The sequence below is a fragment of the Oncorhynchus keta genome, unplaced genomic scaffold (genome assembly GCF_023373465.1).
Source record: "Oncorhynchus keta strain PuntledgeMale-10-30-2019 unplaced genomic scaffold, Oket_V2 Un_contig_4274_pilon_pilon, whole genome shotgun sequence".
Lineage (NCBI taxonomy): Eukaryota > Metazoa > Chordata > Actinopteri > Salmoniformes > Salmonidae > Oncorhynchus > Oncorhynchus keta.
Window position 1 is genome coordinate 333406 of NW_026287684.1, and position 24084 is coordinate 357489.

Sequence of the window (24084 nt, forward strand, 5' to 3'; positions counted from 1 at the left end):
ACGGTCCTAGGGCTCAGGTCAGTTGAAACTGGAGCAGGAGCATGGCCAGGTGGACTGGGGACAGCAAGGAGTCCTCATGTCAGGTAGTCCTGGGACATGGTCCTAGGGCTCAGGTCCTCCGAGAGAGAGAAAGAAAGAGAGAAGGAGAGAATTAGAGAACGCACACTTAGATTCACACAGGACACCGAATAGGACAGGAGAAGTACTCCAGATATAACAAACTGACCCTAGCCCCCGACACATAAACTACTGCAGCATAAATACTGGAGGCTGAGACAGGAGGGGTCAGGAGACACTGTGGCCCCATCCGAGGACACCCCGGACAGGGCCAAACAGGAAGGATATAACCCCACCCACTTTGCCAAAGCACATCCCCCACACCACTAGAGGGATATCTTCAACCACCAACTTACCATCCTGAGACAAGGCCGAGTATAGCCCACAAAGATCTCCGCCACGGTACAACCCAAGGGGGGCAACCCAGACAGGCCGACCACAACAGTGAATCAACCCACCCAGGTGACGCACCCCCAGGGACGGCACGAGAGAGCCCCAGCAAGCCAGTGACTCATAACAGGGTTAGAGGCAGAGAATCCCAGTGGAAAGAGGGGAACCGGCCAAAAAAAAAAAAGCCAAAGAGTAGGCCCAAGCTTTTTGATGAAACAACCATTTTGATCCCTGGTCTTGAATTGTGTTCAGACAGACTCCTATAGACATGTACAGCACATGAAGGGTTTGTTTTGTCAATAGTGGGTACTCATAAGTAGAGGTCGACCGGTTAATCGGAATGGCCGATTTCAAGTTTTCATAACAACGGGAAATCGGTATTTTTGGAAGCCGATTTGGCCTATTTATTTTTTTGAATCTTTTTTTACACCTTTATTTAACCAGGCAAGTCAGTTAAGAACACATTCTTATGTTCAATGACTGCCTAGGAACGGTGGGTTAACTGCCTTGTTCAGGGGCAGAACGACAGATTTTTACCTTGTCAGCTCAGGGATTCAATCTTGCAACCTTACAGTTAACAAGGCCAACGCTCCTAACCACCTGCCTCACGAGGAGCCTGCCTGTTACGCGAATGCAGGAAGAAGCCAAGGTAAGATGCTAGCTAGCATTAAACTTAATCACTAGTTATAACTACACATGGTTGATGATATTACTAGTTTATCTAGCATGTCCTGCGTTGCATATAATCGATGCGGTGCGGTCGTTGCTCCAACGTGTACCTAACCATAAACATCAATGCCTTTCTTAATATCAATACACAGAAGTATATCTTTAAACCTGCATATTTAGCTAAAAGAAATCCAGGTTAGCAGGCAATATTAACCAGGTGAAATTGTCATTTCTCTTGCGTTCATTGCACGCAGAGTCAGGGTATATGCAACAATTTGGGCCGCTTGGCTCGTTGCGAACTAATTTGCCAGAATGTTATGTAATTATGACATAACATTGAAGGTTGTGCAATGTAACAGGAATATTTAGACTTATGGATGCCACCCGTTAGATAAAATACAGAACGGTTCCCAATTTCACTGAAAGAATAAACATTTTGTATTCAAGATAGTTTCCGGATTCGACCATATTAATGACCTAAGGCTCGTATTTCTGTCTGTTATAATTAAGTCTATGATTTGATAAAGCAGTCTGACTGAGCGGTGTTAGGCAGCAGGCTCGTAAGCATTCATTCAAACAGCACTTTTGTGTGTTTTGCCAGCAGCTCTTCGCTGTGCCTCAAGCATTGTGCTGTTTATGACTTCAAGCCTATCAACTCCAGAGATTAGGCTGGTGTAACCGATGTGAAATGGATAGCTAGTTAGCGGGGTGCGCGCTAATAGCTTTTCAAACGTCACTCGCTCTGAGTCTTGGAGTAGTTGTTCCCCTTGCTCTGCAAGGGCCGTGGTTTTTGTGGAGCGATGGGTAACGCTGCTTCGAGGGTGGCTGTTGTCGATGTGTTCCTGGTTCGAGCCCAGGTAGGAGCGAGGAGAGGGACGGAAGCTATACTGTTACACTGGCAATACTAAAGTGCCTATAAGAACATCCAAAGGTATGTGAAATACAAATCGTATAGAGAGAAATAGTCCTATAATAACTACAACCTAAATCTTCTTACCTGGGAATATTGAAGACTCATGTTAAAAGGAACCACCAGCTTTCATATGTTCTCATGTTCTGAGCAAGGAACTTAAACGTTAGCTTTCTTACATGGCACATATTGCACTTTTACTTTCTTCTACAACACTTTGTTTTTGCATTATTTAAACCAAATTTAACATGTTTCATTATTTCTTTGAGGCTAAATTGATTTTATTGATGTATTATATATTAAGTTAAAATAAGTGTTCATTCAGTATTGTTGTAATTGTCATTATTACGAATACATTTTAAAAATCGGATGATTAATCGGTATTGGCGTAAAAAATCATAATCGGTCGACCTCTACTCAAGTGTGTACATTGTATCCTCGTTAAGGGATAAGTACTAGGCTGACATGCTAATCAGACCGCACACGCACCATCACTCGCATGTTGATTTTGTCCACACCAGATGCGATCAGGACACGCAGTTTGAAATATCAAAAACTCTGAATCAACAATATTAATTTGGGGACAGGTCTAAAAGCATTAAACATTTATGGTAATTTAGCTAGATAGCTCGCTGTTGCTAGCTAATTTGTCCTGGGATATCAACATTGGGCTGTTATTTTACCTGAAATGCACAAGGTCCTCTACTCTGACAATTAGGTCACAGTTAAAAGGGTCAACAGAGTCCGTTTCTAGTCATCTCGTTTCCCGTTTCTAGTAAGCTTCTTCTTTGGACTTTATATGACGGTTGGCAACCAACTTTAAGGTGCATTACCACTACCGACTGGAGTATGAACTTCAGTTCATCTTTCCATCACCCGGCCTCTCGAGTGGTGCAGAGGTCTAAAGCACTGCATCAGTGCTAGCTGTGCCATTAGAGATTCTGGGTTCGAGTCCAGGCATTGTTGCAGCCGACCGCGAGACCCATAGTGCGGCGCACAATTGGCACAGCGTCATCCGGTTTAGGGGAAGGTTTGGCCGGCAGGTATGTCCTTGTCCCATCGCGCACTAGCAACTCCTGTGGCGGGCCGGGTGTAGTGCATGCAGACACGGTTGCCAGGTGTACGGTGTTTCCTCCTACACACTGGTGCGGCTGGCTTCCGGGTTAAGTGGGCATTGGGTCAAGAAGCAGTGCGGTGCGGCTTGGTTGTGTTTCGGAGGACGGACGGCTCTCCACCTTCAACTCTCCCGTGTCGTCCATACGGGAGTTGCAGCGATGAGAAGACTAACTACCAATTGGGTACCACAATATTGGGGAGATAAAGGGATAAAAAAAATATATTTAGATTTTTTTATTCTTTCAATCACCCATATGCTCCTAAAAACCAATGCGAGGGCTCGTGGGTATATGCTCCTAAAAAACAACAATGAGGAGATGGGAGAGGCGGGACTTGCAGTGCATCAAGCATCACAAACAAAACCAAGTTCTAATTTAGCGCCTGGCTGCGCAGACGCGCATGAGCAGTGTGGCTGCCATCATTGAGTAACATGTATGTGTAAAAGTATTTTGTGACGCGAGCGGTGTGATCAGCGTGTTAGCAGTATTGCTGGCTGGCTGCGGTTTCCTTTAACTTCATCAAATGATGTCTGTGTTGTATTAGACTCTGTCAAAGCCTTGTTTTGATATTGTGTGATCCAAAATGGCTATCGGTTGCTACCCAACACACTACAATACTTCCTTTCTGAGAGCAACACTTCTTGTGACACGCTCGGGACTCACTCAATCTGCCCTTGCATGTTCTGCAGAGCTTAAAATAACCTTCAGTTTGATTTAACCCTTTGGGTGTGGGTCACTACTCCACTAATGGGATCCCAGCCTACTCTGTCAGGATCCACAGCCAGCTGCTGCTGTGTGTCAAAACATGATGGCTCTCTGTTTGAATCACTCTCTTTTTTTTCTTCTCCCTCTTCCTTTCTCTTTTGCTGCTTTTCTCTTCTCTAGCCCCCCCTGTGCGCTCTTCTCTACCCCCCCCCCTCGCGCGCCCTCTCTAGCCCCCCCGCGTGCTTTTCTCGTGCTCTCTTCTCTAGCCCCCCCACGCTCTCTTCTCTAGCCCCCCGTGTGCTCTGATCTAGCCCCCCCCGCGCTCTGCTCTAGCCCCCCGCGTGCTCTGCTCTAGCCCCCCGCGCGCCCTTCATACTGTACTGAGTGGTAACGGGAGATGGGGGATAACATAACCCCATACTGTACTGAGTGGTAACGGGAGATAACATGACCCCATACTGTACTGAGTGGTAACGGGAGATAACATGACCCCATACTGTACTGAGTGGTAACAGGAGATGGGAGATAACATGACCCTATACTGTACTGAGTGGTAACGGGAGATAACATGACCCTATACTGTACTGAGTGGTAACGGGAGATAACATGACCCCATACTGTACTGAGTGGTAACGGGAGATAACATGACCCCATACTGTACTGAGTGGTAACGGGAGATAACATGACCCCATACTGTACTGAGTGGTAACGGGAGATAACATGACCCCATACTGTACTGAGTGGTAACAGGAGATGGGAGACAACATGACCCTATACTGTACTGAGTGGTATTGGGAGATAACATGACCCCATACTGTACTGAGTGGTAACGGGAGATAACATGACCCCATACTGTACTGAGTGGTAACTGGAGATAACATGACCCCATACTGTACTGAGTGGTAACGGGAGATGGGGGATATCATGACCCCATACTGTACTGAGTGGTAACGGGAGATGGGGGATAACATGACCCCATACTGTACTGAGTGGTAACGGGAGATGGGGGATAACATGACCCCATACTGTACTGAGTGGTAACGGGAGATGGGGGATATAATGACCCCATACTGTACTGAGTGGTAACGGGAGATGGGGGATATAATGACCCCATACTGTACTGAGTGGTAACGGGAGATGGGGGATATCATGACCCCATACTGTACTGAGTGGTAACGGGAGATAACATGACCCCATACTGTACTGAGTGGTAACGGGAGATAACATGGCCCCATACTGTACTGAGTGGTAACGGGAGATGGGGCATAACATGACCCTATACTGTACTGAGTGGTAACGGGAGATGGGGGATATCATGACCCCATACTGTACTGAGTGGTAACGGGAGATAACATGACCCCATACTGTACTGAGTGGTAACGGGAGATATCATGACCCCATACTGTACTGAGTGGTAACGGGAGATGGGGATATCATGACCCCCATACTGTACTGAGTGGTAACGGGAGATTGGGGATAACATGACCCCATACTGTACTGAGTGGTAACTGGAGATGGGGGATATCATGACCCCATACTGTACTGAGTGGTAACGGGAGATGGGGGATATCATGACCCCATACTGTACTGAGTGGTAATGGGAGATGGGAGATAACATGACCCTATACTGTACTGAGTGGTAACGGGAGATGGGGGATAACATGACCCCATACTGTACTGAGTAGTAACAGGAGATAACATGACCCCATACTGTACTGAGTGGTAACGGGAGATGGGGGATAACATGACCCTATACTGTACTGAGTGGTAACGGGAGATAACATGACCCCATACTGTACTGAGTGGTAACGGGAGATGGGGGATAACATGACCCTATACTGTACTGAGTGGTAACGGGAGATGGGGGATAACATGACCCCATACTGTACTGAGTGGTAACGGGAGATGGGGGATATAATGACCCCATACTGTACTGAGTGGTAACGGGAGATGGGGGATAACATGACCCCATACTGTACTGAGTGGTAACGGGAGATGGGGGATATAATGACCCCATACTGTACTGAGTGGTAACGGGAGATGGGGGATATCATGACCCCATACTGTACTGAGTGGTAACGGGAGATAACATGACCCCATACTGTACTGAGTGGTAACGGGAGATAACATGGCCCCATACTGTATTGAGTGGTAACGGGAGATGGGGCATAACATGACCCCATACTGTACTGAGTGGTAACGGGAGATGGGGATATCATGACCCCCATACTGTACTGAGTGGTAACGGGAGATTGGGGATAACATGACCCCATACTGTACTGAGTGGTAACTGGAGATGGGGGATATCATGACCCCATACTGTACTGAGTGGTAACGGGAGATGGGGGATATCATGACCCCATACTGTACTGAGTGGTAATGGGAGATGGGAGATAACATGACCCTATACGGTAGTGAGTGGTAACGGGAGATGGGGGATAACATGACCCTATACTGTACTGAGTAGTAACAGGAGATAACATGACCCCATACTGTACTGAGTGGTAACGGGAGATGGGGGATAACATGACCCTATACTGTACTGAGTGGTAACGGGAGATAACATGACCCCATACTGTACTGAGTGGTAACGGGAGATGGGGGATAACATGACCCTATACTGTACTGAGTGGTAACGGGAGATGGGGGATAACATGACCCCATACTGTACTGAGTGGTAACGGGAGATAACATGGCCCCATACTGTATTGAGTGGTAACGGGAGATGGGGCATAACATGACCCCATACTGTACTGAGTGGTAACGGGAGATGGGGATATCATGACCCCCATACTGTACTGAGTGGTAACGGGAGATTGGGGATAACATGACCCCATACTGTACTGAGTGGTAACTGGAGATGGGGGATATCATGACCCCATACTGTACTGAGTGGTAACGGGAGATGGGGGATAACATGACCCCATACTGTACTGAGTGGTAACTGGAGATGGGGGATAACATGACCCCATACTGTACTGAGTGGTAACGGGAGATAACATGACCCCATACTGTACTGAGTGGTAACGGGAGATGGGGGATAACATGACCCCATACTGTACTGAGTGGTAACGGGAGATAACATGACCCCATACTGTACTGAGTGGTAACTGGAGATGGGGGATAACATGACCCTATACTGTACTGAGTGGTAACGGGAGATAACATGACCCCATACTGTACTGAGTGGTAACTGGAGATGGGGGATAACATGACCCTATACTGTACTGAGTGGTAACGGGAGATAACATGACCCCATACTGTACTGAGTGGTAACGGGAGATGGGGGATAACATGACCCTATACTGTACTGAGTGGTAACGGGAGATGGGGGATAACATGACCCCATACTGTACTGAGTGGTAACGGGAGATAACATGGCCCCATACTGTATTGAGTGGTAACGGGAGATGGGGCATAACATGACCCCATACTGTACTGAGTGGTAAGGGAGATGGGAGATAACATGACCCCATACTGTACTGAGTGGTAACGGGAGATGGGGGATAACATGACCCCATACTGTACTGAGTGGTAACGGGAGATGGGAGATAACATGACCCCATACTGTACTGAGTGGTAATGGGAGATGGGGGATAACATGACCCCATACTGTACTGAGTGGTAACAGGAGATGGGGGATAACATGACCCCATACTGTACTGAGTGGTAACTGGAGATGGGGGATAACATGACCCTATACTGTACTGAGTGATAACGGGAGATGGGGGATATCCTTTTCTTAACCTGTTTAGCTAAGGGGTAGGGGGCACCCTATTCCCTACATAGTACACTACTTTTGACCAAGTAGTGCACTATAGATGGAATAGGCTGCCATTTGGGATGAAATCCTCAGTGATTACTGCAATTAACTTGGTGTATTTGGAGTCGTGGGCATTAAATGGCCAGAAGAGGAGAGATCCACCTGAAGACTGGCAGATTATCCAACGTCTCGTTGGAATAGAATTTAAATGGGTATGTCACACTCCAGATGAGGGAGTCAAACACATGAGAAACACGCGCCTAGTCCCAGATCTGTATGTGCCACTCTTGATTCAGCCGCCAGCTCTGTATGGCAGGACAACGATAGCACCAGGACTGTTGCCTAAAGATGCAGATTATGGACCAGGCTAGAGATGGGCAAATCTCATAATCCCTTTACATAACCGGTTAAAGACAACACCACACAAAGCAACAGAACACCACCTTTCAGTTACTGGCCCAACGCTCTAACCACTAGGCTACCTGCCGCCCAAAATAGTTTACATGTTGTCAACAATCTAAGCCAACCCGTCAGTTTTGGTCCATAGTTGTGCACGTTGTTGGTTTTGTTGCTAAACGACCAACCCGTTTATAGTGTTCTCTCCTCAACTCTCCTGTGAGGAAGATTGTGATGACATTTCACAGAGAAAGCGTTTCCCCATCAGAAGGTGCATTATCATATTAATGAGGTCAAACATTTCTGTGACCCAAAACAAAGAGAAATGAGAGATTGTATTATTTATTTAGCTGCAGCCACCTCCGCTAGCGTTTCAGGTGGTTTTGTAATTCAAATCCAATGTGTCCGATATCCATTATCCTTAACCTCCTACACAGCATCGAGAGCAAGCACGAAGTCACAATCCTCAGTGGACTCAATGAATTTGTAGTGAAGTTTTATGGACAACAAGGAAGTAAGTGTATTTTATGTTATGGAAATGTTTCTGTCCTATTTACCTATTAACTGCCTTCCATTTTGAAGTCCCGCCCCTAATCAAATAACTAAAGACATTCTCCATTGTTAAAGTGATCTCCTAGTTCATTACAAAATGAATCCCGGACTAAACCACTGAGGTCTGAAAGCGTCTGACAAACGTTGACTTTGAAATGAAAAAAAACCCCACTAACTATCACAGGTTTCAAGTGTTTGTTCATATGTCATGAATCACTATCATGTCTGAAGTTTACTCATAAGAGTACCACAACAGACATTGAGTTATGATGGTCCTGTTGGACTGAAGCCCTCAGGTCAGCTGCCACAGGAATGTCTGCCTCCTGGTCTGAATGCTGAGTGAAGTTCGAGGGCAGGGTGTGAAATGGATTGGAACGTGGCCTGTACAGAAGGTGTAGGTGGAGATTCTTCTCACCATGTTTTTCACAACGTCTGTACCACCAAGCCCTCCCCTGATTGCACAGCAATAGAGAGGAAGTTTGTGTTATGATGCATACAACAGCATTCTGGGAAATTTCTCTTTGGAGTATGTACACTAGTCTCTGTTTTCTCTCTCTGTTTTCTCTCTCTGTGTGTGTGTGTGTGTGTGTGTGTGTGTGTGTGTGTGTGTGTGTGTGTGTGTGTGTGTGTGTGCTGTCCCGTTCCCTCTGGTTCTGCACCTGGTATTTTGGTAGTTCTGGACCCACACAAGCCCTCTCTATTGGGACCCAGTCATGGGATGTCTTTTATATTATGGAGATTGATCTGGAAGTAAACAGCTCTTCGCTGCCTATGGCTAAAGTACATTACTGTGTAGAATCAAAGGAAACTCACTGCCAGTGGTATGGAAATCAGTGGTATGGAGCAGACTGTTCATCTGACTGTTGATGTCAGTGGTATAGAGTAGACTGTTCATCTGACTGTTGATGTCAGTGGTATAGAGTAGACTGTTCATCTGACTGTTGATGTCAGTGGTATAGAGTAGACTGTTCATCTGACTGTTGATGTCAGTGGTATAGAGTAGACTGTTCATCTGACTGTTGATGTCAGTGGTTTAGAGAAGACTGTTCATCTGACTGTTGATGTCAGTGGTATAGAGAACCACTGTTGTTGTCAGTGGTCTAGAGAACCACTGTTGTTGTCAGTGGTCTAGAGAACCAGACTGTTCAGTGGTCTGACTGTTGATGTCAGTGGTCTAGAGAACCACTGCTGAACTGTTCATCTTGATGTCAGTGGTCTAGAGAACCACTGTTCATCTGACTGTTGATGTCAGTGGTATAGAGAACCACTGTTCATCTGAACCACTGTTGATGTCAGTGGTCTGGAGAACCACTGTTCAGTGGTCTGACTGTTGATGTCAGTGGTATGGAGAATCTGACTGTTGTTGTCAGTGGTCTGGAGAACCACTGTTGATGTCAGTGGTCTGGAGAACCACTGTTGTTGTCAGTGGTCTGGAGAACCACTGTTGTTGTCAGTGGTCTGGAGAACCACTGTTGTTGTCAGTGGTCTGGAGAACCACTGTTGTTGTCAGTGGTCTGGAGAACCACTGTTGTTGTCAGTGGTCTGGAGAACCACTGTTGTTGTCAGTGGTCTAGAGAACCACTGTTGTTGTCAGTGGTCTAGAGAACCACTGTTGTTGTCAGTGGTCTAGAGAACCACTGTTGTTGTCAGTGGTCTAGAGAACCACTGTTGTTGTCAGTGGTCTAGAGAACCACTGTTGTTGTCAGTGGTCTAGAGAACCACTGTTGTTGTCAGTGGTCTAGAGAACCACTGTTGTTGTCAGTGGTCTAGAGAACCACTGTTGTTGTCAGTGGTCTAGAGAACCACTGTTGTTGTCAGTGGTCTAGAGAACCACTGTTGTTGTCAGTGGTCTAGAGAACCACTGTTGTTGTCAGTGGTCTAGAGAACCACTGTTGATGTCAGTGGTCTAGAGAACCACTGTTGTTGTCAGTGGTCTAGAGAACCACTGTTGTTGTCAGTGGTCTAGAGAACCACTGTTGATGTCAGTGGTCTAGAGAACCACTGTTGATGTCAGTGGTCTAGAGAACCACTGTTGATGTCAGTGGTCTAGAGAACCACTGTTGTTGTCAGTGGTCTAGAGAACCACTGTTGTTGTCAGTGGTCTAGAGAACCACTGTTGTTGTCAGTGGTCTAGAGAACCACTGTTGATGTCAGTGGTCTAGAGAACCACTGTTGATGTCAGTGGTCTAGAGAACCACTGTTGATGTCAGTGGTCTAGAGAACCACTGTTGTTGTCAGTGGTCTAGAGAACCACTGTTGATGTCAGTGGTCTAGAGAACCACTGTTGTTGTCAGTGGTCTAGAGAACCACTGTTGTTGTCAGTGGTCTAGAGAACCACTGTTGTTGTCAGTGGTCTAGAGAACCACTGTTGTTGTCAGTGGTCTAGAGAACCACTGTTGATGTCAGTGGTCTAGAGAACCACTGTTGATGTCAGTGGTCTAGAGAACCACTGTTGATGTCAGTGGTCTAGAGAACCACTGTTGATGTCAGTGGTCTAGAGAACCACTGTTGATGTCAGTGGTCTAGAGAACCACTGTTGATGTCAGTGGTCTAGAGAACCACTGTTGATGTCAGTGGTCTAGAGAACCACTGTTGATGTCAGTGGTCTAGAGAACCACTGTTGATGTCAGTGGTCTAGAGAACCACTGTTGATGTCAGTGGTCTAGAGAACCACTGTTGATGTCAGTGGTCTAGAGAACCACTGTTGATGTCAGTGGTCTAGAGAACCACTGTTGATGTCAGTGGTCTAGAGAACCACTGTTGATGTCAGTGGTCTAGAGAACCACTGTTGATGTCAGTGGTCTAGAGAACCACTGTTGAGGTCAGTGGTCTAGAGAACCACTGTTGAGGTCAGTGGTCTAGAGAACCACTGTTGAGGTCAGTGGTCTAGAGAACCACTGTTGAGGTCAGTGGTCTAGAGAACCACTGTTGAGGTCAGTGGTCTAGAGAACCACTGTTGAGGTCAGTGGTCTAGAGAACCACTGTTGAGGTCAGTGGTCTAGAGAACCACTGTTGTTGTCAGTGGTCTGGAGAACCACTGTTGTTGTCAGTGGTCTGGAGAACCACTGTTGTTGTCAGTGGTCTGGAGAACCACTGTTGTTGTCAGTGGTCTGGAGAACCACTGTTGATGTCAGTGGTCTGGAGAACCACTGTTGTTGTCAGTGGTCTGGAGAACCACTGTTGTTGTCAGTGGTCTGGAGAACCACTGTTGTCAGTGGTCTGGAGAACCACTGTTGAGGTCAGTGGTGTGAAGAAGGCTGCTCCTCTAACCATTGTGAAGGGCTACAGCCTTTCAGTGTCAAATCCATAGGGTTTCTGTGGTTAAGTCTCTCTGCTGTAATCCCTGTGCTCATATTAAGTATCTCCCTCAATGTCATTAGTACATAAGCCTGCCAGACCTGGGTTGAATGACTATTTCAGATCTCAATTACTTTCACATGCATTCAAAGTATTCATATCTTACATTTGAAAAGACAAGTTGTTGAATATTTTAATGTATTTGGAAATACACTTGGAAAGTAGTTGATATACTCAAATACACTCTCATGTATTTGAAAATGCAAATAACCATTCAAATACTCAAAAGTACTTGTTTTGGGCTATGCATTTGAAAATACTCAAATAGTTTTTAATTTTATTTTTAAATACCAGATACTGTGAACCCAGTACTGAATCCTACATGATGTCTATGCACATGTGTGGGAAAAGGGCACCGCACATTGCATTCTATGTTCCTAATGTGGTTTATTGGTGAAAATGTTGGTCACCAATCAACCACATGGCAGCATGGGTCTAGATTGCGACCTGCAGAGTCTCATAGGTCTAGATTGCGACCTGCAGAGTCTCATAGGTCTAGATTGCGACCTGCAGAGTCTCATAGGTCTAGATTGCGACCTGCAGAGTCTCATAGGTCTAGATTGCGACCCGCAGAGTCTCTAATTCTACCATTTACTGTTTTGATGTCCATTGGCTGCTCAAAGACAGTGGATGTGATCTTTTCTTGTAGCATGTCTTATCTCCCTTCTCTCTCTGTCTCCTCCCATCCAGCAGCGTACGAGGGGGGCGTATGGAAGGTGCGAGTAGATCTACCGGACAAATACCCTTTCAAATCCCCATCAATAGGTAGGGGGATGGCATAGAGCCATAGGGGGGTTAATTTCTCAGTTGACACACACAAAAAATATATAGATAGATATGTATTGTTATTGTCACAAACACGGGATAGGTGCAGTTTTACAGGGTCAGTCGTTGTAGTACGGCTCCCTGTTACTAGAAGTAACCTGTAACATCTGTAGTTGACTTGCGTATTGTTTTTCTCTTCCGTTTGCAGGATTCATGAATAAAATCTTCCATCCCAACATCGATGAAGCGTAAGTTGATCACGACTTCTGATTTGAAAGGAACACTGAAATAGTAGAGGGTGCCCTCTCATGAGACTCATCACCTTAACCTTGTCTTGTGTTGCTGGAACCAATGGCAGCAGGGAGCTTTTCTAATCACATCTATCTGAACCTCTCTGGGATATGTGGGACGGTAGCGTCCCACCTGGCCAACATCCAGTGACAATGCAGAGCGCCAAATTCAAATAAACTACTATAAAAATTAAACTGATGAAATCACACATTCAATATTCCAAATTAAAGCTACACTTGTTGTGAATCCAGCCAACGTGTCAGATTTAAGAAATGCTTTACGGCGAAAGCAAACAATGCTATTATCTGAGGATGGCACCCCAGTAAACAAAGAGAACCATATTTCAACCCTGCAGGCGCGACACAAAACGCAGAAATAAAAATATAATTAATGCCTTACCTTTGACGAGCTTCTTCTGTTGTCACTCCAATATGTCCCATAAACATCACGAATGGTCCTTTTTATTCGATTAATTCCTTCAATATATATATATATATACAAAATGTTAATTTATTTGGCGCGTTTGATCCAGAAAAACACAGGTTCCAACTTGCGCAACGTGACTACAAAATATCTCAAAAGGTACCTGTAAGCATTGTCCAAACATTTCAAACTACTTTTGTAATACAACTTACGGTATATTTTAACATAAATAATCAATAAAATTGAAGACTGGATGATCTGTGTTCAATACTGGAGGAAAACAATGTGGAGCGTGCTTTCAGGTCACCTCTAACAAAGAGTACACTTCCCTCGAGCCTCATTCTGAACAGTGTTACTACTTCATTTCTCAAAGGAAAAACCTCAACCAATTTCTAAAGACTTGACATCCAGTGGAAGTGATAGGAACTGCAGGAAAGTCGATTTAGAAATCTTTATTCCCAATGAAAACCATTGAAAAAAATTCTGAACGGTTTGTCCTCTGGGTTTCGCCTGCCAAATAAGTTCTGTTATACACACAGACATGATTCAAACAGTTTTAGGAACTTCAGTGTTTTCTATCCAAATCTACTAATAATATGCATATCTTATCTTCTGGGTCTGAGTAGCAGGCCGTTTACATTGGACACGCTTTTCATCCGGATGTCAAAATACTGCCCCCTGTCCCAAAGAAGTAAAACCACCAGCCCTGACCTTAACCCTGGCCCTAACCTTTTAACCCTAACCCGTAAATAAGAATGAATAGCTAATGAGCTTCCGCAAGCATCTAGTGATGACCCCACCTGCATACCCATCTCTAAGGTCTTGTAACGTAATCTAATTCAATTTCATTGAATTTCCATTGAAGGACATCAATGGTTTGTTTGTCTCGTCTCCCAGATCAAAGGGTGAGAGGGGGCACTGGAGGATCTAAAGCACAGAACAACATCCTTTACGTTCACTGACCATAATAATCTGGTGTGAATACAAATCATCAAAACACTCATGATGAAAACACTGCCTCAAGCATTTCAGTGGCTCATTTTTAAGGAATGTAATTCCCCTCATCCACCAACCTCACTTTGGGGTGCTCCTCATGCTGTGTAGAGAGGAAGTGTCTGAGAGCCTCCTCCTTAACCTCTTCTCTTCTCTCATCTCCAGGTCAGGAACCGTGTGTTTAGATGTCATCAACCAGACGTGGACAGCCCTTTACGGTGAGTGGGGTGGCTCAGAGCTGGGATGTTTTGGAGGTGTGTGTAGGTGAATTTGTGTTTTTGTCTATGCGTATGTGAGACATGGGCCACGGCTCCCCTGTCCAGTGTGAAAGAAAACAAACACGACCGCTGGCATCACTGGAGAAACAAGTGTAAAAAGTGGTGGGTGTGGCTTCATGTAGGAGGCAGCACGGTCCGTTCTCCTGTAATCCTCTTACTGGTGGGTGTGGCTTCATGTAGGAGGCAGCACGGTCAGTTCTCCTGTAATCCTCTTACTGGTGGGTGTGGCTTCATGTAGGAGGCAGCACGGTCAGTTCTCCTGTAATCCTCTTACTGGTGGGTGTGGCTTCATGTAGGAGGCAGCACGGTCAGTTCTCCTGTAATCCTCTTACTGGTGCTAGAAGGCTAACAAGGTAATAGCCTGAGCCAGCAAATTCAGAAAACAGACAGCCTAGCTGCTTCTCCTGATACTAATAATGAGCAACTCTTCAGCTGAGAGAACAAAACCGCACTGGTTGTCTCTGTCTCCCCCCTTCAAATCGCAATTAATTCCTCAGTAATAATGACCAGCCTCTCGGTCTGCAGGTGTTTTTCACTCCATCTTTGTACTTGATTGATGGAGTAAGGTCACTAATTAGTAAGGAACTCCCCTCACCTGGTTGTCTAGGTCTTAACTGAAAGGAGAGACCAAAACCAGCAGACACGGAGGGCCCCCCCACCTGATCAACAAGGTTAAGACAGGTTAGGACAGCAGCACACTGGTGTAAATGACCTTGTGATTATCCACAACAGATGGATTTCATTAGCCTTCACTGAGTTTTCACATTAACCTGTAAGGGACGCCAAACATTGCTGACCTCTGCACTTATAGAAACTGAAGGTTTTTAGAGACTAATCAATAAGGAACGGAATGGATTTCTTATCAGAAGATTACTGAATTATTGAAATTCTGAAGCCTCCTGGTTCATTCCACACAGGGTTCGTTCTGTGTGTTTCGGACTGCGGCTTTGTTGTTCGAGATGAGTCACTCAAGTTGATTAGCTAATATGTTTGATTTGGCTATTGTGGACTTCCAGCAGTGTAATGGACTTTGAGAGCTCTAACAAATTACATTTCCAGAACTGTAGTGGGACAAAAACAAGCCAATCAGTGAAGCATTGTCTACTGTAGGCCTAGGTCCTGATTGTGGGTAGGGAACACACTGGGTTACAGTCAGTCTACAGTTTTACCCAGTAATGTATTTTCTCCTCATATTTGTACTTAACCAATAGTGACACCCAGTCAATGTATATAAACCCTGGATTGCTGATGCTGTGTATTGACCATCGAGAGGTTTTGAAGCCACCGGTCGGCCATATTGACACTCCCCAGTAGGAGCAGTCCTCCATAAGAATGACTGGAATTCTACAGTATTTAAATTAAATGTTTCAAGGACAAGATGACATGTATTTAATGATTTTGTTGTTGTCGTGGGCACAATAATATTAATAATCTTAAAAAATATACTTTAAGGGAAAAAAATATTTGTATTATGTTTAGCTCACATAATATAATTAAAAGTCTGTAATAGAGTAAACGTGGTAAAAACAAATGTAGACATTAATACATGTATTTCTATAGCTTCCAATGGTGGGGGAGTTCCAAGATGGAGGTGTGGTGGCTTCAAAGCAGCAGCCCCTAGGGGTCATCTAGTGTGTATATAAAACATTGCACCCAGTAGACATCTGCAGCATTGCCCATTTTCCCGTTAAGTGCTAATTTTCTTGCAGAGACAAAGCAAGGCCTGCAACCGTATGTCTAGTGGAAGGTCCTTCCTCCGGCAGGATTTGTATTTTGTTTTTACATAGAGGCCCTTTTACATAGAGGCCCAATCCTAAAATGATTGGATAGGTGTAAGCAAGGGTTCTATTACATAACTATCACCTATCCAGTTATGTCAGAAACGATGTTTGTTTTAAGAATGCTTTAATTGTAAAAGAGTCATATGTATGTTCATCGTGCCCTATTTTATCGATAACATTCTGTTCTGTCTCTCTCTGCCTCTCTCGTCCACTCCCACAGATCTCACCAATATCTTTGAGTCGTTCCTGCCTCAGCTGCTGGCTTACCCCAACCCCATCGACCCGCTGAACGGAGACGCGGCCGCCATGTACCTCCACCGACCAGAGGAGTACAAACAGAAAATCAAAGGTACGCTTCTCTCCCTACGCCTTGCTTTCTCAGTGTTGTCTGTCTCAAGGGAATTCAGGAGTGCAGATGTTAATTTCAAACTTTGCTTCATGGGTCCATGTAGAATCAGGAGGCTCAGTAATGAAATGAATAGTGGTCAATAATATACTTTGACGTACAGCAGCTACATTTTTGTTTTGTTTGTGCATTTAGTTTTATTACTATTTGGTCATGTGAAGTAGATGTCCCTGCCTTAAGCCATAGTCTACCCTTTGTTCAGATTTGATATAGTAAAGTGTGTGTGTGTCTTGTCTATCACTCCTGGCTGTTGCTTTGTTCCCTGTTTTAAAGCGCCTGTCTGCTCCCTGGCTCGGAGCTCTTAGCCAATGAGGTTGAGTCTTACTGACCCTGCTGCCTTGCTCTCCACAGAGTACATCCAGAAATATGCAACAGAGGAGGCTCTCAAGGAGCAGGAGGAGGGCCAGGGCGACTCCTCATCGGAAAGCTCCATGTCGGATTTCTCTGAAGACGAAGCCCAGGATATGGAGTTGTAGTGATGGGAGACAACTCCCCTTTAAAACCACAGACTGTATGATTTCCTAACCATGAGAAAGCAGACATCATATTCATATAAGTAGATTTTTTTATTTTATTATTATTATTATTATTATTGCTAAAACAAGGATTTTTGTGGATATCAAGCCTCGGCGTATATCACACACCACCTGCTTTGTGTTTTTGCCATGTCCCAGTCGCGTTCTCCTCCTTCAATCCCTGTAAAGGTGTGTTGGACTTAGCAGTCCCCACATTCCACCGGTAGTTGGAATGTCCCCTTTGACCCGGTGACCTTTGGCCTTACCCTCACTGCACCAACGACCGGACAAAATGGAGACTAGCTCTATGGGCTGGGCTGAATAGGAGGTGGGAGGTGGGCACCGGGGGATTTCCCTTCTCTTTATCTCATGAATGTGTTGAAGAAGAGGAACTAGAGAGTTAGGTCATATTCATGGTCATGGCAATTATGGTCCATGTCTTCAGGCGAATTCGTACCTGTCTGGATTTGATTTGAATTGGACACATCACCCTGCCGGCTGTCGACTTGTCCTGCTAGACAGATGATTGGGTATTTTAAAGTAATATGAAAGAGGGGAATTGCAGCTTTAATATCTATTTTCTTTCACCAATGTTGTTTTTCTGGTGTTCATTTGTCATTTGTGCTTTTCATTTGGCTGGGGTTAGGAGCTGCCTGTGGTGTGTGTGCAGCACCTGGCTTGTACAGTGATACTTCACCTTTCTCATTAGAGCCTTATGAACCCAGCCAGCGCGTCAGTCAAAGCGCTGACATCGCTCTGAGCCTGTCCAAGCTGGTGTGGCTGTCGGACTACCTGTACCCCTTTAGAAAAGTATATCACTTTCTGGAACGCCATAGGTATTATGTATCCACTGAAGTTTGTTAGGGGTGAATACTGCCCAGAATGAGGGGTTGAACGCTGGTGTGTTGGAAAGTGAGGTAGAAGTGGCCGACCTTACCTCACCGGCTACAGCACAGACACCCAACAAATTCTCCTCTGCTCTGTTTTTGTAAAAGAAAAAAAAAGTTAAAGGAACGTAGAAAAAAAACGCAAGAAGCATTTTTGTATTAAAAAAAAACAAAAAAGCACAAGGTTTTATTTCCTACAAACTCCTCCCTCCTAGATAATTTGGACCTTGTTTATTTGGGGGGGCATCATTCTGTACAGTTTGGGCATGATCCAGAAGTGATGTTGTGTTGGTCTGTATTGCGCTAGGCTAGTATAGGGCTCAACTAAAGTAGTACTGCTTGTGTGGCTACTGTCTGAAGTATTGAGTTGCTTTGTGTACAAGGCTTAGTGATTTACCTGGGTTACCCTTCACTCTTAGATGGGGAAAAATGCAGGTGGGGATATCTGCAGGTCTTTTTTTGGCTAACATTGTTGAAATGACCAACTTTGCCTAATTGCTCGCGCTAAACTATGTGTTTTTGACTTGATGTAGCGATAGTTAGTTTACTGGGCGGTGTCTTCAACTAAAGACATGTATGGGTCTGATAACTAAAACAACAAGAGCTAATTTTAAGTTTGAAGGTAATGTCCATTGTAGGGTTTACATCAGATATAACATGGATCTATACCTGCTGGTCCCCTTCAGAGATGTACAGATCAACGTGAGAGTGATTCCAGACAATCGCAATGAATTGACTGGTGGAGAAACTAGACTGAATGTATGATAGTCTGTGCAAAACAAAAGCACTGGGCCCGATGAAAGTATCAGACAATGCGCAGTGTGATCAAGGCCACGTTGGGATAGAGCTTGGATGGGAGACCATGATTTTCCTTGTTTTTAATTTCAGTGTTCCCTAAAAGCTTGACTGTTCAAGGCTCCTAGATAAAGATGGTCAAATATGGATTGGGTTCCAATCCATTGCCTGGTGTAAAACAGGAAAGTGGGTTTGGGGTTCCCATGTTTCCTCACAGGCCAAATGGAGCCTGCAAAAACTGAATGATGTCACAAGGATACGCAGCAGAGTACCTTGCAATTTGGCTTCTGCCGTTTCCTGAGCTGCCTATATTTATTCACTCTATATTGAAACCTTCGCTTTTCTTTCTCCTTTTTAATCAAATCATTTGCAGGCCCCGCTGTTAAAGCAAAGGTGTATGTACTTAGGCTTCAGCCAAATTGTGTCATGCTGAAGAGAATTAGAACTTGAATTTTCTTTCTATTTTAAGTATTCAGTTTGGTTTTAATGATTTTGTTTTTTTTCACATTTATGCAGTATTGTACTAAAGTGAAAAAGAAAGAGAAATAAATCCCATCAGAATAAGTGGAGAAAGGCAATGGAGGCCATTTTGTGTTTTGGACCCTTGCATAGGGGAGGAAATGTGATATTTCTGTATTTTTAAAGAGTGTTGTCCTTGTTATAACTATGTTGTTTTATTTTCAAGCAGAAGTGTCGATGTTCCCACAAACAGGGTGATCCAAAGACGACATGTCAGCTGTGGTCTGTTGCTATGAGAAACATTTTAGTTTTCTTTCACTCTTTTTTTTATTCCCCCCAAACTAATTCAGTGATGAGGACTATTTATAACCTTTGTTTTTCTGTTTGTTTTTAATTCCCAAGTCGAGGACTCAATGACACTTACAATCCAAACATCTCCAATAAAAATGAGTGTGCTTCCGTTGCAACTTTGATTCGACATTGTTTTTTAAAAGATTGTGAAAAAGTTTTACTGCTTGATTAGCCCCTCGCTCTCTTAAATACATTAGACCATAGGTGTACCAATGTGAGATCTAATTTCCCCCAACACACTATCAGCACTGACCCAATGTGAGATCTAATTTCTACCAACACACTATCAGCACTGACCCAATGTGAGATCTAATTCCCCCAACACACTATAAACACTGTCCAAGTCAACCTGTTCCAAGTAATATCGAGGTGGGAGGGGTCCAAACCACATAGTGGTACATAGCCCCACACACACACCCCCAATCTCACACACACACCCAACCACACTTTGTGCGTAGTGAAGTCATTACTGAGGTACTCAGCTGGTGGCTTCTGTCCAGACTATTACATTAGAGGGGAAAGTAGAGGCCTGGCTTCCATCTGCTCAACCATCGGCGCCCCCGCTAGTCCTGTTTCGTGGCGTGACCCCTGACCCTTGTGTTGACTGTACTGTACCTCTCCCATGCACTTGTCTTGCATGCATCTGGTGTGGAGGGGCTCGATTCATAATGTGCACCTCACATTCTGTCTTTGTGCTTCTCCAGAGTGGAATGCACCACACCCAGACACAGTCCTATTGCTTTCACTACAGGGGACATTGGACATACGACATGGAAAATTGCTTAACAAAAACACATTGTAGGAACTGTATTTGGTACCTGTCTACAACTTGAAAGTCGAGGTGTGTTTTTTAATTTTTTTATCTGTCCTTGGTCTTATGTGAATTTCAGTCCTCTTCCTCCCTCATCTCCTCTCTCTTCTACATTTTCTCCTCCGTTTACTCTGCATTGTGAAGTGGGCATGCTTGTCACAAGACAGACGCTCTCTGTCAGAGGAGGCTGCTGGGAGGAGCTTAAGGAGGATGGGCTCATTGTAATGGCTGGAAGGGAATCAATGGAACGGTATCAAACATATGGAAACCACAACTCCATTCCATTTATACCATTCCAGCCATTACAATGAGCCCAACCTCCTATATCTCCTCCTGGCAGCCTCCACTGCTCTCTATCTACAGGATTATAACCTCATAAATAGTTGTGTATAAATGCTCTGTAAGTTCTTTTTTTTAATAAAACATTAACTGTGTATAAACTGTCAGTGTGTTTCAGTTTGGGGATTTTCCCCATCTCGCCCAGTATTTATAACACTCCCAGAGTAGATGTTTTTGTGTACAGTAGTAGTTTTCCCCCTCATCGTGTAGTGAACTGTGTATATGTATGCACGTGAACCCTATCTACAACAGTTGGTTTCGGCTTAAAGTTCAATTTAGAGAATAATTTGCCCCTTTATGAACGGTTGAGTTGATCTGCCTCGACTCAAAGTAAGAGTTTTTAGAAAATTGTAATGAACCAGAGTTAGAGCCCTGCCTTACACCTTTAATGGTTGTCTTACTTTTTATTACCGCTAGATGGCAGCCTTTCACTACAGTTCACTCTCCCACAACAGCATACTTGTGTCAAACTCTCCGAAGAATGTGGACAACTGTTCCAAATTCCACATGAACAGCCAGGGTGCAGCGAATCCTGAGATTCAGGCTAGTATGCCAGGCCTAGGTGGCTGAAACCTGTTAATGACTACAACCAAAAATCTTTGTATTTCACAAGTTGTTAGTTGAATAAGTGAGCAGAAAGCTTGAGCCACACATTAACATTATTGAATATGTACCAGCTTGGAGTGTAAATAACCAGACAGCTATTGGTGGACATTTGAAGATGGATATGAAAGAACTGGATCAGTGTAAGCAACATGGCAGAAGCTCTTATGAGGGCTAGGGAGTTTCAGCCTTCTAATGCTTTCAGAAACCAGATCCTTTCAGAATGATCAAGCAACCATCGCATAGTGTCTCTGCTAGGGCCTAACAAAGAGTTCATACTGGGCATGGGAGTTGGGTGAACCTTGATATACCAGTACTGAGCCAAGCTGTACTGTGGCGAACTGGTTACACAGCCACCATTGTGATAATAACTATCTGAACAACCACACTACGGTTGGGGTTGACACGTTACTGTGAAGGCATGGGTAGTTTGTAGCTGCCATGATGCCACTTGATCCCCAAAGCGTCTGCAGTTCCACATTAGCCCAGTTGATGGCGCTGCTCCACTCATTTGCTTTCCTTATCACTGCTGTACCTAAACTCTACGTTATAAGGCATTATTAATCTCCTCCACCCAAAAATGTAAACTCACATAGATTACAGATTTCTATCTCTGTCCGCTTTCATGAGAACACTGGAATCCTGAGGAGCAGAGTTAAAATGTGTCATATGTCGTTTCCTTCTCACTGTTAAGTTGTTTTAGAGAGGATGGAGCCCCTAGAACTCACAGGGACCTGAAGGTAGATCTCCCTACCTTTCTCTCTGTGCCTTCCTCCTTCACGCCGTCCCTCTCTCTCAATTGAAGGGCTTTATTGGCATGGGAAATGTATGTCTACATTGCCAAAGCAAGTGAAACAGATAAACACAAGTGAAATAAACAATAACAAATTAACAGTAAACATTACACTTTAAGGTCCATATGTCTATATACAGTGTTGTAATGATGTGCAAGTAGTTAAAGTACAAAAGGGAAAACAGGGAAACATGTCTCTCACTCGCTTGCTGTTTTACTCACTGACTCTCTATACCTCACTGTTTCACTCCCTCCCTCTCTCTCTCTACCTCACTGTTTCACTCCCTCCCTCTCTCTCTATACCTCACTGTTTCACTCCCTCCCTCTCTCTCTCTACCTCACTGTTTCACTCCCTCCCTCTCTCTCTCTCTACCTCACTGTTTCACTCCCTCCCTCTCTCTCTCTACCTCACTGTTTCACTCCCTCCCTCTCTCTCTACCTCACTGTTTCACTCCCTCCCTCTCTCTACCTCACTGTTTCACTCCCTCCCTCTCTCTCTATACCTCACTGTTTCACTCCCTCTCTCTCTCTACCTCACTGTTTCACTCCCTCCCTCTCTCTCTATACCTCACTGTTTCACTCCCTCCCTCTCTCTCTCTACCTCACTGTTTCACTCCCTCCCTCTCTCTCTCTACCTCACTGTTTCACTCCCTCCCTCTCTCTCTACCTCACTGTTTCACTCCCTCCCTCTCTCTCTCTACCTCACTGTTTCACTCCCTCCCTCTCTCTCTACCTCACTGTTTCACTCCCTCCCTCTCTCTCTCTCTACCTCACTGTTTCACTCCCTCCCTCTCTCTCTATACCTCACTGTTTCACTCCCTCACTCTCTCTACCTCACTGTTTCACTCCCTCCCTCTCTCTCTCTACCTCACTGTTTCACTCCCTCCCTCTCTCTCTCTACCTCACTGTTTCACTCCCTCCCTCTCTCTATATACCTCACTGTTTCACTCCCTCCTTCTCTCTATATACCTCACTGTTTCATTCCCTCCCTCTCTCTCTCTACCTCACTGTTTCACTCCCTCCCTCTCTCTATATACCTCACTGTTTCACTCCATCCCTCTCTCTCTCTCTCTCTCTCTCTCTCTCTACCTCACTGTTTCACTCCCTCCCTCTCTCTATATACCTCACTGTTTCACTCCATCCCTCTCTCTATACCTCACTGTTTCACTCCCTCCCTCTCTCTCTCTACCTCACTGTTTCACTCCCTCCCTCTCTATATATACCTCACTGTTTCACTCCATCCCTCTCTCTCTCTCTCTCTACCTCACTGTTTCACTCCCTCCCTCTCTCTCTATACCTCACTGTTTCACTCCATCCCTCTCTCTCTATATCTCACTGTTTCACTCCCTCACTCTCTCCCCCTATTTTTCTCTATTCTCTCTTGTTGCCTCCCTCTCTAAAACCTCTAATTATCTGACCCCCGCCATTGTTCTCCCTCTGTGAACATGCTCCCTGTCTTAGCCCACAAGCCCCAGCCTGTCCTAGCCCACAAGCCCCAGCCTGTCCTAGCCCACAAGCCCCAGCCTGTCCTAGCCCACAAGCCCCAGCCTGTCCTAGCCCACAAGCCCCAGCCTGTCCTAGCCCACAAGCCCCAGCCTGTCCTAGCCCACAAGCACCAGCCTGTCCTAGCCCACAAGCCCCAGCCTGATCTAGCCCACAAGGCCCAGCCTGTCCTAGCCC

At 45.0% G+C, this 24084-nt stretch overlaps 1 protein-coding gene and 1 long non-coding RNA gene across 4 annotated transcripts in view; both read left to right on the top strand.

Moving 5' to 3' along the window:
* Nucleotides 1-20609, top strand: part of ube2h (ubiquitin-conjugating enzyme E2H (UBC8 homolog, yeast)) — a 36222-nt gene extending 15613 nt beyond the window's left edge. The window contains exons 2-7 of one of the 2 annotated variants that reach the window (XM_052509271.1): nucleotides 8443-8519; nucleotides 12608-12679; nucleotides 12888-12927; nucleotides 14552-14604; nucleotides 16666-16794; nucleotides 17203-20609. In XM_052509271.1, the coding sequence (XP_052365231.1) occupies nucleotides 8443-8519; nucleotides 12608-12679; nucleotides 12888-12927; nucleotides 14552-14604; nucleotides 16666-16794; nucleotides 17203-17327 (496 nt within the window). In that variant the 3' untranslated portion in view covers nucleotides 17328-20609. Of the gene's footprint in view, nucleotides 1-8442; nucleotides 8520-12604; nucleotides 12680-12887; nucleotides 12928-14551; nucleotides 14605-16665; nucleotides 16795-17202 lie in introns of both variants that reach the window. The other variant, XM_052509270.1, reaches the window with a different exon arrangement.
* LOC127924550 (uncharacterized) lies at nucleotides 10751-12604 on the top strand. Of its 2 annotated transcripts, none has more exons than XR_008118138.1 (2): nucleotides 10751-11350; nucleotides 11796-12604. It is a non-coding gene; the product is annotated as an uncharacterized LOC127924550 (long non-coding RNA). The 2 variants fall into 2 exon arrangements; XR_008118139.1 differs by having other exon boundaries at nucleotides 10751-11322.
* Nucleotides 20610-24084: the final 3475 nt, after the last annotated feature.